The 12400-nt window shown below is 35.7% G+C and overlaps 1 protein-coding gene across 1 annotated transcript; it reads right to left on the bottom strand.

Annotated features, from left to right (window-relative positions):
* Positions 1-891: 891 nt before the first annotated feature.
* On the bottom strand, positions 892-11507 carry LOC104110455 (regulator of G-protein signaling 1). Its single transcript, XM_009619957.4, has 11 exons — positions 11304-11507; positions 9562-9682; positions 9381-9444; positions 9175-9259; positions 8691-8764; positions 6767-6958; positions 2797-2885; positions 2466-2704; positions 2029-2153; positions 1735-1856; positions 892-1589 (listed from the first exon to the last, which is right to left on the bottom strand). Exons 1-11 carry the CDS (start codon positions 11378-11380, stop codon positions 1380-1382), a joined length of 1398 nt encoding a protein of 465 aa, XP_009618252.1. The 5' UTR covers positions 11381-11507; the 3' UTR covers positions 892-1379.
* Between the last annotated feature and the right edge of the window lie 893 nt (positions 11508-12400).

The following is a 12400-nucleotide window of genomic DNA, read 5'->3' as shown; positions in this document are numbered from 1 at the left end:
AGGTTTCCATGAACGTCTGTATTTGGAGCTCGAGGTTGGAGGAGTGGTCTCCTTGGTCACCTCCGTCGGTGATACGCAGGGATCCACCATTGATGCCCAGAGAAATGCTTTGATACCAGATTGTGCGGCTGCTACGGTGCCAAAAACGTAAAGAAAGGAAAAGACAAAATTAAACGGAAAAAGAGATGAATTTCATTTCAGATAGATTCTCTAGTACACTGAGCCTACTATTTATACTACGTTGGACAATTGTCATCTCAGAATAATGCCTAACAACTCTATATAGGGAACTACATGTGTCCTATTGACTACACAGCCCCCAGACTTACTAGACTAACATAATATGCTATATATGAAAATGAGACTATGACTAAAATACATCAGCTAATGACTGGCCCAATAAGATATTAACCACTCCGGCCCAAAAGGTTATGAAATCAATTCGTAACATTAGGATTTGTTGGTTTGAGTAAACATTAAAATTTCTCCAAGTAAAACTGTTGTGAGAGTGGCAAACGTGTCAATAAGAATTTGCAACATATGGATTTCATCAGGTCCGTGTACAGTGCACACTAATGCTTAAAATCGATGCTCTAATGGTGGTGTCCTACCAATTTTATAACATATCGGAGAAATTCTTGCTCAATTTGATTATTGTATTGCGTAGCTACTTCTTCCCACTAGTATAAGTACCGTAGAACTCTTTCCACAAAATCTTAGACAGACAGAAAAAAATCACCTAAGTAATGTTTTTGTTTCTAGCACATAACACTATTTCATCCAAGTAGCATGATTGATCTGCAATTTACTTGGTTCATTTCGGTAAGTTACATTTTCCTGTTACGGCTGTCTTCAGGGACGCCACAGTAGTTTTCACATTTAAGACAGCAATGGATATCAAAGGTATTTCACTCGTTGATTTATATAACAAGTCTGGGTAAGATACACCTTGCAAGTTCTTAACGGATACAAAAATATGCTACATAACCACAACTATATGTCCTATTCATTGTTGAATCTACCAGCCAACATAAATTGCCACCCACCAGCCATTTGATACTAGAAGCCACCATCAGTCTTCCAACAGCCGCCCTGTGTTTTCACATGCAAGGAACTTGCCAGTACTCTTTAAGGTCCAAATAGCACGACTGGGCCACACCACTGCACAGTGCAGAGAAAAATTTGGTTTTGAAGGCTCGTGCTATCTAAGAACAGGAGAATCAGGCTGCTGGGGCACATCATGTGAGTATGAATATCATGCATCTTTTGCTCAATCGATCGGGATATGCAGGATTCTTGGGCTTGCTCCTCTTCCTGTTCAGTGCCTAATATATACGACTCCATCAAGTTGGAACACTATGACCCCCTCACATGTTTTGTCATTGCAGTTTTGAATCATGACTATGGCAAGCAGAATTCCTGGGGCTATGTTCATGCTGAAAAGGGTCATCACTACAATGGACAGAACTCAATCTTGGAGAAAAGTTCCAACCGCTAGCATGTTCCAGCTCATGATCAACTGTTCTCATACTGACCTCGTCTTTCAGCTTCATGAAATATATCGATGACCAGTAATCCTTTGCTAAATTCTATGTCCGCAAGAAAGGCGATTGAATAAGAGTAGATGAAATAAAAGCGAAAGACAGGGAAGGAGGGATAGAAGGAGCAGAATTAACGTAATGCAAAGTACCATAGCAATCAAGCAAGTAATTATTTAGAAGGTAAAAGACCAACCAGTTTCATCAGCTGCATCAGTTCACCTAGAGTATTTTTGAAGAGATTAGTATGGGAGAGATCATTAGTACTCAAAATTTCCTGCCGAATTCTGTGAGAAATGTTCACCTCCATTGGTGCTCCTATAGGTGTTTAATGAGTAAATGCAAGTCAAAAGAGCATCAAATTTAAGCACGAGCATAATTTCCAGAAACAGGACTAAGTCGAAGAATCAAAGTGTATAGTTTACCAAGAAATCCCTGAAGAGAAGATGAAATGACCATCAAAGTTGAATCATACAAGAATTGACCATACCTGCAGCTATATACTTCTCTATTATGTGGCGCGCCATGTAAATTCTCCTAACTGGATCTTGAATAGGAATTTTATCAAACTGTTGCACTTCATCATAGAAATGGACACTCTCCCCAGCCAAACAACTACAATGTGAACAAAGTTTAAAAAATGGGTCCATTACTGTGTGGAGGAGAAGTAAATTTCAGCGTTCACAGGGTTGATTACCTGTCTGACAGAGCTTATCATTAGAAAAGATGGTCTGATTTCGTCTGTGATTTTTTTTTACTTGTTTCCAAGAATATCACAAACATTTTACTTTTTTTTTAATATTCAATTATGTTAAATCAAGGACAAAAGACAGGACCATGCATCTTCTCTCTTTAATATGATAAGCTGATCCATGTACACAGCACAAAGATATGATGCTATTTTCGCAAAAGGAGAAAGAATAAAACCTGTCTGCAAATTCCATGAAGGACTGCCGGAACCTTCGGTTCAGCAGGAGCTTATCCAAAGGTTCATTTGGATCTATAATGCTTATCGGTTCCCTCTGTAGAAGAATCCCACTATCATGTATGCCTAATGCCTGACTCATTGTCTTGTACTCCTTATGATCCTTCTTCCTCAAGCTCATAAGTGAGATAAGAGGTTGAGAAATTGAGAAAGAGAAGAATGCTAGCACAAGGACACTTGTCTGTTGAAATAACAAGAGAAAGCTGTGGGCAATCCACAAATATTTCTGGCACCCACATATTAATAAATTAGCACAAGATCAGGAAATCGTACCATAACCAATAACAAAAATCTAGAGGCAATTTCTAGCCATGATATGTCCTCGCGAACTTCATTCATAACATAAGCAGCCACCCAAATTCCTTGAGACAGAAAACAGACAGTGATATCAGCAAAAAAAAAAAAAAAAAAAAAAATCTTGGGAAATGTCTAAGACGAAAAATCATTTTTGATCTATTATGCTTTGAACTACAAGTGAATGTGGAAGCAGACATAGATGAAAGCCATAAAACATGTATTTGAATAAAGCATGATGTAACAAACACATGAATATTTAAACTAAAAAACAAGTTATGATATTACAGAGCTTACTTTTTATGGCTTCATATATTACTTAAAAAGAAAGAACCACAGAACCTTATAGCAATAATCTCTGAACTATTTAACGATAATCACGAACTTGAGGCCAATCAGATTCCTTTCACCCCATAAGATTTAGTAACTGAGCACCATCACATGACAGAATGGCAGAGAGGGCAAGCACCTCTGGACATCTACTGGGATATATGTAGCTACAGACAATACCATGCTTCACGACGTTGAAATATTGCGAAAAATTATCTCCAACCTTTATACAAATGCTTCAGAAGTTCCATACTCTAGTAGTGCTATCTTGGCACTTGTTGGGTGTTTAGTTCGAAGGCGAATAGTCAGGATCAGGCGTGCATAAGGCTAGAAAAGTGAGTAATTCTTTGCAGCCAAGTTGACATCATCTGTAGCATCATTGTCTTTCTTTGCATCTTCTTTCAAGTATGGAAAATACATTTTGCGTGGTACTATTAACAAAGAGGAAACTATGAAGCAACTGCTTTGAGGGTTTCTTATGATTGCATTTCAACTACCTAAAAGCAAATCCAGGAAGTTGAACATTCGCTGAATGTTGAAAGCAGTATCTAAGCATCCTTACGACGGATGCAATGCGCTATTCTAATCTGTAGTTTGAAAAAGCAAGTAAAACATTGCCATAATATATTGTTACTGGATGACTGTCATAAATGTCAGAGATGCAGTGATTGAAAATATTGAGGAATTGTAGGTGTGCATCTGGTCACATAGAACGGACAGTACATACATGTTTGTGAGCAAGATCTCCAAGTCCAACAAAAAAATATCTCTTTATACGCCCCTGTTCCCTGTCCCAGTTTGGTCGCAATTTTTGCCTAATGAGGGTCAATTTAACCAACTTTCGGTGCTCTAATTTTTTGAAACTAAAATTTAGATATTCCAAAATTACAATAAACGTATAAGTTGCAATTTTCATCATAATGAAGAAAATATATTAAAAGAACAGTGTTGGGGGCATTGTTTTCTCTTGGAGTAAACAAAGTCTTGCCTATAAGCAACAGATAACCTGCTTCCTTAGAACCAAGCCCAAGCCCCAAAGTCTTGTATTCAAAGCTATAACACATACCTCATGTGAATTTACATGACCGAGACATTTGCATCCAGAACTTTGGTTTGAGTTCATATCTACTTATAGCCTGTTTAGGCAAGGCAAGCTTCTGGGAAGCCAAAAGAACTTTTTTTCAAAAAAGCACTTTTTTTTAAAACTTGACGTGTTTGGCCAAAAATTAAAAGTGCATGTGAGCAGCAACAGAAGTAGTTTTTCTGATAAAAATTATTTTTTACAAGACAAAATATCCTTACCAAAAATTTATATTCTATCAAACTATCTCTCATATAACCCATATAGCTCTCAAATATAACCAGAACTCTCTTTTCCTCTTCCCTTTTTTTGGTTTAACTCTATTTATATTGAACAAAAAGTTTAATATATATTCTTATGTTATGTTTTAAAATTTGACAAAATAAAAAACTTAAAAAAAAGTCTTTTCATAAAAAATATTTAAAATCATTTCTCTATTTAGATAATACTAGCTGTAAAGTGGGTTTTAACCAAGTGGTTTCTAACCTCGCCTTTGTATTAAAAGAGGTATAAAGCGGCTAACAGTTAACAGACAGATCCTAAGGGTTGCTCTAGTGGTGAGCACCTTCCACTTCCAACCAAGAGGTTGTGCGTTCGAGTCACCCCAAGAGCAAGGTGGGGAGTTCTTGGGGGGAGCCGAGGGTCTATCGGAAACAACCTCTCTACCCCAGGGTAGGGGTAAGGTCTGTGTACGCACTACCCTCCTCAGACCCCACTAGTGGGATTATACTGGGTTGTTGTTGTTGATTCCTACCTCTTATATGAACTTTGTATATCAAGCTACAATTATTAACGAAAAAGGTCAAAATATGCCCTTGTACTATACGAAATTGAGCACATTTGCCCTTCGTTAATACTTTAGCTCAAATATGCCCTTACCGTCACATAGTTGGTCCATATATGCCCTTAGAGTTATACAGTTGGCCCATATATGCCATTTTCGAAACGAAATCCACCCAAACTAATTAGCTCTTTCGTTAATTGTATTAAAGTGTATTACAAACACTATTTCCTTTTTATTAGTACTTTTTTTCTTTACCTATCTCTTTTCTTTCTTCTTTTTTCTTTTCTTCTCTTTTTTTTTTCCTTTTTCTTTCTCCCTTATCCGATTTCCTCCATTACTGATGTCTTCTCCATTTTCGTCGCCAATTTCACTTGACAAAACTCATGAATTCCAATTACTAAGAAAATTCTCGCATAAGAATATTTTAATAGATCATATGTTTGTCAATTTTTTAATTTTTACTGAACATATATTTAGTTCTAAAAAATTTAACAAAGTAAGATTGAAATAATATTTATGTAACAAAAGACCCAAAAAATCCAACAAAACCTAACAATCCAAACCGATATAATTGGTTTGGTTCGGTTTTGATAAAAACCGAACCAACCCGTTTCATGTACACCCCAAATTTACATAGTTAATAAAAAAAAATAGAAAATGTCCAGCTGAAAAAAGATGAAAAAAGACTAACAACTCAAATTTATAACACTACAACTTGAACTCTAGGCTTTTAATCATTAAATTATCTTTCTGGAAACAATTTAAATATTTTGGTCTTTTGAGTATTGTTAAAGGTTGAGATGTTTTTATTATTTTAAAGTTTAAACCATAATTTTTGGAACAATTTAATTTCGTTTATTTAGAGGGCTAGTGAAATTGGAACTTGATTACCTTATGCGAGAATTTTCTTAGTAATTGGAATTCATGAGTTTTGTCAAGTGAAATTGGTGAGGAAAATGGAGAAGACATCAGTAATGGAGGAAACGGATAAGGGAGAAAGAAAAAGGAAAAAAAAAAGAGAAGAAAAGAAAAAAGAAGAAAGAAAAGAGAAAGGTAAAGAAAAAGTACTAATAAAAAGGAAATAGTGTTTGTAATACACTTTAATATAATTAACGAAAGAGCTAATTAGTTTGGGTAAATTCCGTTTCGAAAAGGGCATATATGGGCCAACTGTGTAGCTCTAAGGGCATATATGGACCAACTATGTGACGATAAGGGTATATTTGAGCTAAAGTATTAACGAAGGGCAAATGTGCTCAATTTTGTATAGTACAAGGGCATATTTGGACCTTTGCGCCCTATTAACAAATCTTTTCTGAGATTTTAGATAGGATTTTATCCGTAACCAACTGGATATCCATGTTTTGGATTATCACCAACTTGAGGGAAATGCATGAGAGGTAATGTAGATTGTTGTTTCAGTCAAGACGGTCAAATTCATGTAGACGACAGAAACTCGGCCACTTTAACTAACAGTACACCAGAATTAGATACTTTCCTCCTGTGGTTTTTCCCTGACATATATTACAAATACTTCACATAGCATTATGCTGGTGCTTCCAATAGGTGTAAGAATATCTTTACTCTTTAGATGTTTGGACCATATTGGGAAAGTGGTTATTCGAGACTACATAACTCAATTTAACTTCATTTCTCAATATGTTGTTTCAACTTTCACCTACCTGAGCACATGAAGTAAGACAAAGGAAGCATGCCAGGAAGAAGCCAAAAAAAGAAAATGGATAGAAACAAACCAATGGAAGCTGCAGATACAAGAATTCCTCTCCAAAGGTCTTTCAGTTCATGAAATCTGAATTCCACATGACGCACAGCCCCAGTAAAAGCAATCAAAGATACAACATATAACGCATGAAGGCCCATAACAGGGATGATCCACACAGTCCCCATGTGGCATCGGTAATTTAGAGGCTTTCTTATATGAATAACTACATTAAAGAAACTCAGTATTAATCTCTCAAAGGCTTTCTTACATAAATAACTGTAGCAAATGAAGCTTATAATATCAATAGCAGGGATGTTAAACGGATTGTCAACATTCAGTTTGAATGAGTTAAAATCAGCAAGTTCTCCCTTGGTAACAAAAGTCAAAAAAAATTGTTCATACACTTGCGCAAAGTTTTGGCATGACTCAATTGTAAGATCGATACCAAATAGTAAAACACAAAATTAAATGCATAAAGTAATACAGCTGCAAAAGTGTAGGCAAAAGACAAGGCATACATCCCATGTGATATCATAATCTATGTTATATCCTTTTCAAATTCAAAGAGAGCTATGACCATCGCGGGTATCATTATTAGAAGCAGACTAAATAAAGTCTTTTGTTTGAATTCATTGAAAGAGCTGCACGAATTGGTTGTTTGTTTCTCTTGATGATTGAATGGATTTTGATTTAACTTTATAAATCTATTGCATGCTTTGTATGTGTATGGTTTTCAGGTATGAGTTTGGTAATGTGCAAGACAAAAACTTCTCTTGCGCGATCGGCATGTTATATTACAATAACATAATTACAAAATATTTGAATAAGTAGAATTTCAATTATTGCACATGTTCCATGCGCCAAAGATATTATAGATGCCACTTTCCTTGCTTCTCATGCAGATTTAATATAAGTATGTCAAAGCAAGCTTATGCTGCCATGAAGAGGCAAGAAATTGAATCTTGATTCTTGTGTTTAATTTATATTGGTATATAGTTAGCAAATTACTGATTTATATTTCTTGTGTTTTTGTTCTCATTGAATGGGATATGCACGTCATCACATGATACAAGAACTTAAACATGTGAATGGTACCCTTATGATTTACTTTGCCCTTTTCTTTTTCCTGTCTTTCAATCTTAGAAGTGTTAATGTTTAGTTAGTTACTAACTTTTTATGGGACACTATTGTTGTAAACAGGTATTTAAATAATAATAATAATAATAATAATAATAATAATAATAATAATAATTGCAATACAATAAAATTATTATTATTATTAATAGGAAATTAGAAAGAAAATAGAGATAGCGACAATGAGAGGGAGGTCATTAATGAACCCTGATTGTACTTGGAAAAGAACTCAATTTGAGATAAAAAATTTATATGAACGAATATTAATAGGAATCAAATAGACTCACTACGAGATGAGAGCTGAATCATTAAATAAAACTGACCTTTAGAACCTTAAAATTAGATTGGTAAAACATGTTAAACTGAGCCAAAAAATAAAATTATCCGAGTTTAGATAAGTTGATTGTTTATATCTTTGAAGAATCGAGATAAACGTATGTTTGTGTTAAACTTATTTGTTTCTAATATTAGGTCACACATACAACAACCTTCTTAAGATATTCCGAATGAAGTCCCAAGCAATCACAATAAGGTACCGTGATGACTTATGTGGACATGATTTCTTCCATTATTGAGTTAGCTAAAACAGATTAACATACATGATTTTCAGGATCTACATTTTGTTCTTTAATTTTTGTTGTATAACTACATATTATTCAATAATATTTATGTGATTTTTTATAATTGTTTATCCATTGATATAGGGTACACGCGCAAAGGGCATACCTTAAAACTAGTCTCTAAAACAAAATATATCAATATTTCAAGAAAAGAAACTTTAAAGGAGACTTCTTTATAAAGTTCAACTTGGCGAGTCTTACAGGCAGCACTAGCTATCCACGGCAAGAGAATCAGCGAAAGAAAAATATAGGATCTAATTGGTGGTAGACGTCTCCTGAAAGATCATATAAAACAAAAAATTAAGACAATACTGAAAAAGAGTTTTTCCACATGGCATGCATTAACAATGAGAGAGAGAGAGAGAGAGAGAGAGAGAGAGAGAGAGAGAGAGAGAGAGAGTTGTTATACTATTTTAGAGCAACAATTCGTTTCTACATCTTTTCATTTCTATAGAGCAGGAATTACGTTCAAGATAATCCATTATTCTGTTTTCCTCTGGAGAGCTGCAGGTGGCTAATATGTGAATTTTCTTTCAGGTAAAGTGGGGTTGGAGACTTGGAGTGAGGAGGCTGCACCAATTTACAGTTTTTCAATTGATATTGATGAGGCTACTTGTTACATAATCATCACATCAATCACAAAGAAAAGCAGTTGCCGGTTATTTCTTAAAGAGGTCAAACTTACTTCACAAATATATAATATAGTTGGAATATCTGTGTAATACGGCAGCTCAACAGCAAACCAAATCCGAGTGGACCTTCAATCCAGACTGAAAGAAAGGAGGATCAAATGTCTTGCAGAATAATCAATCAAGTAAGCACCAGATTAAGGCAAAAGCAAGATATTTGAAGACTAAATCATATTCGGACACCGTTTGAAGAGTAAATAACCTGCCCAGAGATAGCAAGACCTCCACCAATGTCTCTTTCTGAACTTTAGAAAATTGAGAGCTATCTGCAGAAGCCATATGAATAATACACGGTAATTAAAATATAGTCCCATTAGTGTTTTGGAATATTAAATCAGAGTCTGAAGCATAACACCACATAAGAAGAAATGAAAAGTGGATACCACAATCGACAACAACAGATTGAAGCTTGCTATAACTTGAATTGCCACAAGCCAAAAGCTACTGCCTTTGGGCCTCGGAATCTTGTGAATCAGGTACGGTAATGTCACTTTCAGGAGAAGTCTGCAGAGGAAACTCAAGTGGTTAATACCAACATCCTAAGTAATCTAATGGAAATAAAAGCTAAAGCATTGGATGGATATACATACTAATGAAACTTTAAACAATAATTGAGAACATTAATCATAAAAAGCTCCGGCAAAAGGAAAACTGAAGTGGCTTTACTTCAAGAATAAATACGACAAGGTGACTAGCATTCAGTGAGCATCTTATATGGTGATGGCACACATGTTTTCTAGTAAACGTTACCTTAAATCTTAATACTAGAACACAATCACACACCTTCACATGCAAAAAAGCATTAAAACATACGGGTAAATAATCGAAGGAATGAACTTTAAGCCTGGTGTAGACACTCTAAATCTACCAAGCCTCCTCTTCTCGCACCCTTTACAGTGTATAAAAAGATGGAGCGGATTCCTATTATTTTTCTCAACCCCCTGAGCTTACATCCTACACTCTATTGTCACCATGCCTCTGGATATGCAAACAGTCTTTGAACACCTACCACCCCACAATGAAGTAAAGAAGGGGAGAAGACTAGAAAAGTTTAAGCAGCACCGTCCTTATAAAGGGGAGAAAGTTAAGAAAAGAAAATGTTCAGGATGTCGATGGGGAGGTACAGGGGATTAATTCACAAGCCACAGCTCACCTCGCCCCTTCTCATTATGCTATATTCCACTTTTTTCCATAATAACCTTTCTTTCATTACTTTTGTTGTTTACTTTTTTATCATTACTAATATTTTACTATGTTAAATATCTTTTGGTATATGACCATTAAATAATACCATCATTTCCATTACACATTCACTGCCATTTGAGGGGGAAGAGCAAAGTCTCAATCTATTAACAGATACTAGTATTACATCCACAAATATATATAAACAAAAAGAATCGAGGACGTTAAAAGGAATCAAATTGGGAAAACCAAAGTCAAAAACCTTAAAGTTGATATTTTTTAAGCACAGTCTTGCCCCGCCACTAGTAAGAGTTCCCCCATCCCCATCCTGCTAAGACTTCTCGTCCATCACACCATTGGCATACTAAAAGCAGAAAGAGGACAGGTGAAAGCAAGCAGAATAAGACCATAGCAAGCTGTATTTATCTTTCATTTCCATTTCTTCTTCGACCTATTCAGAAGCAATAGATGATCTAAACACACAAGATTCATATTCTCCTTTCTTCATCCTGCTCTATCAAAATGATCAAAAAGAAAAAGCAAGTTTGCTTCTTATTCCCGAGTTTGATCTCTTTCATCCCTCTGTCTGGCTCATTGTAACCCATATTGAGTAAACCAAAAAAAAGTTCCCCACAAAATCCAATTTTTCCTTGAATTCAGCAGAATCTTCATAACATTAAAGGAAAAAAAAATACTAGTATCTTTCAATTTGTCCAATCGTGCATTCCTATGAGTCAGATACAGCAAGGAAACAACAAACCACAAGTATTTAACTTCAAAATTTCCACAACCAGCTAATACCCATTTGAAATGAGCAAAAAAAAGAGATAAACTGGACTACGATATACTAACTAAGCTATTTAATGAAAAAAAAAGCAGATATTTTTAGTATAATATGTGCTCACATAAACTTAGAGGCTGATGTATTTTGCTAAAAACTTACGAGATCATGGACACTACGGCAATTGAAAGCGCTACATAGTCACTTGGACACCCTCCTTTGCTGGCACAAGCTGCCATAATTTATTCTCCTATTGTTTGGTTGCTGCCTCTATAATGCCCATCAACTGTTTGTAGAAATGTCTACCAGAAGAAAGAACTCAACATGTGTTTTAAATTCCTTTGCAATAAATCTTTATATTTTTTTCTTTTAACTTGTTGAGAAACGCGAGATATTTGTTTTATGGTAAAGTGAATGAAATAGACATAAAACGAGAATTCCGTCAACGGTATTTTCAAAGCGGTGGTTAGACCGGCCATGATGTATGGGGTTGAGTGTTGGCCCGTTAAGAACTCACATATCCAGAAGAAGAAAGTAGCAGAAGTGAGGATGTCGCGGTGGATGTGCGGATACACTAAGATAGATAAGATTAGAAATGATGATATTCGGGAGAAGGTGCATGTGGCTCCTATTGATGACAAGATGCGGGAAGCGAGACTTAGATGGTTCGGACATGTTCAGAGGAGAAGCCTAGATGTTCCGGTACGGAGGTGTGAGCAGCTGATTGTGGAGGGCACCAGAAGAGGTAGAGGGCGGCCTAAGAAGTATTGGGGAGAGGTGATCAGGCAGGATATGACGAGACTCCAGATTTCCGAGGACATGACACTAGATAGGAAGATGTGGAGGTCGAGTATTAGGGTTGTAGGTTAGGAGGTAGTTGAGTCGTGCCTTACTTCGTACCATTGTGAGACTAGTCATGTAGGGTTTTTGTCTGAGATAGCTTGTGGCAATGTTGTGGATTACTATTTCGCTTTTCAATGCATGTCTTATTTACTAGCTCTCACTTTTTCTTTGCATCTTTCTTCTAGATTTTATGGTGTTCCTATTGTTCTTATGATTGTCGTGGTGATACTAATATTTACTAATATTGTCTCCCTTTGCTTTCCATCCTTCTTCTGGATTTCATGGTGTTTCTATTTATCATATGATTGTTGTTGTGATACTAATATTGTCTCCTTTTTGTCCTTTTGTGTTTTTGTTTCTTTTTGAGCCGAGGGTCTTTCGGAAACAGCCTCTCTACCCGTCGGGTAGGGGTAAGG

This window comes from Nicotiana tomentosiformis, chromosome 12 (genome assembly GCF_000390325.3).
Source record: "Nicotiana tomentosiformis chromosome 12, ASM39032v3, whole genome shotgun sequence".
NCBI classification, from domain to species: Eukaryota; Viridiplantae; Streptophyta; class Magnoliopsida; order Solanales; family Solanaceae; genus Nicotiana; species Nicotiana tomentosiformis.
Note: the sequence above shows the minus strand (reverse complement) of the source record. Positions and strands in the feature narration are given on the sequence as shown.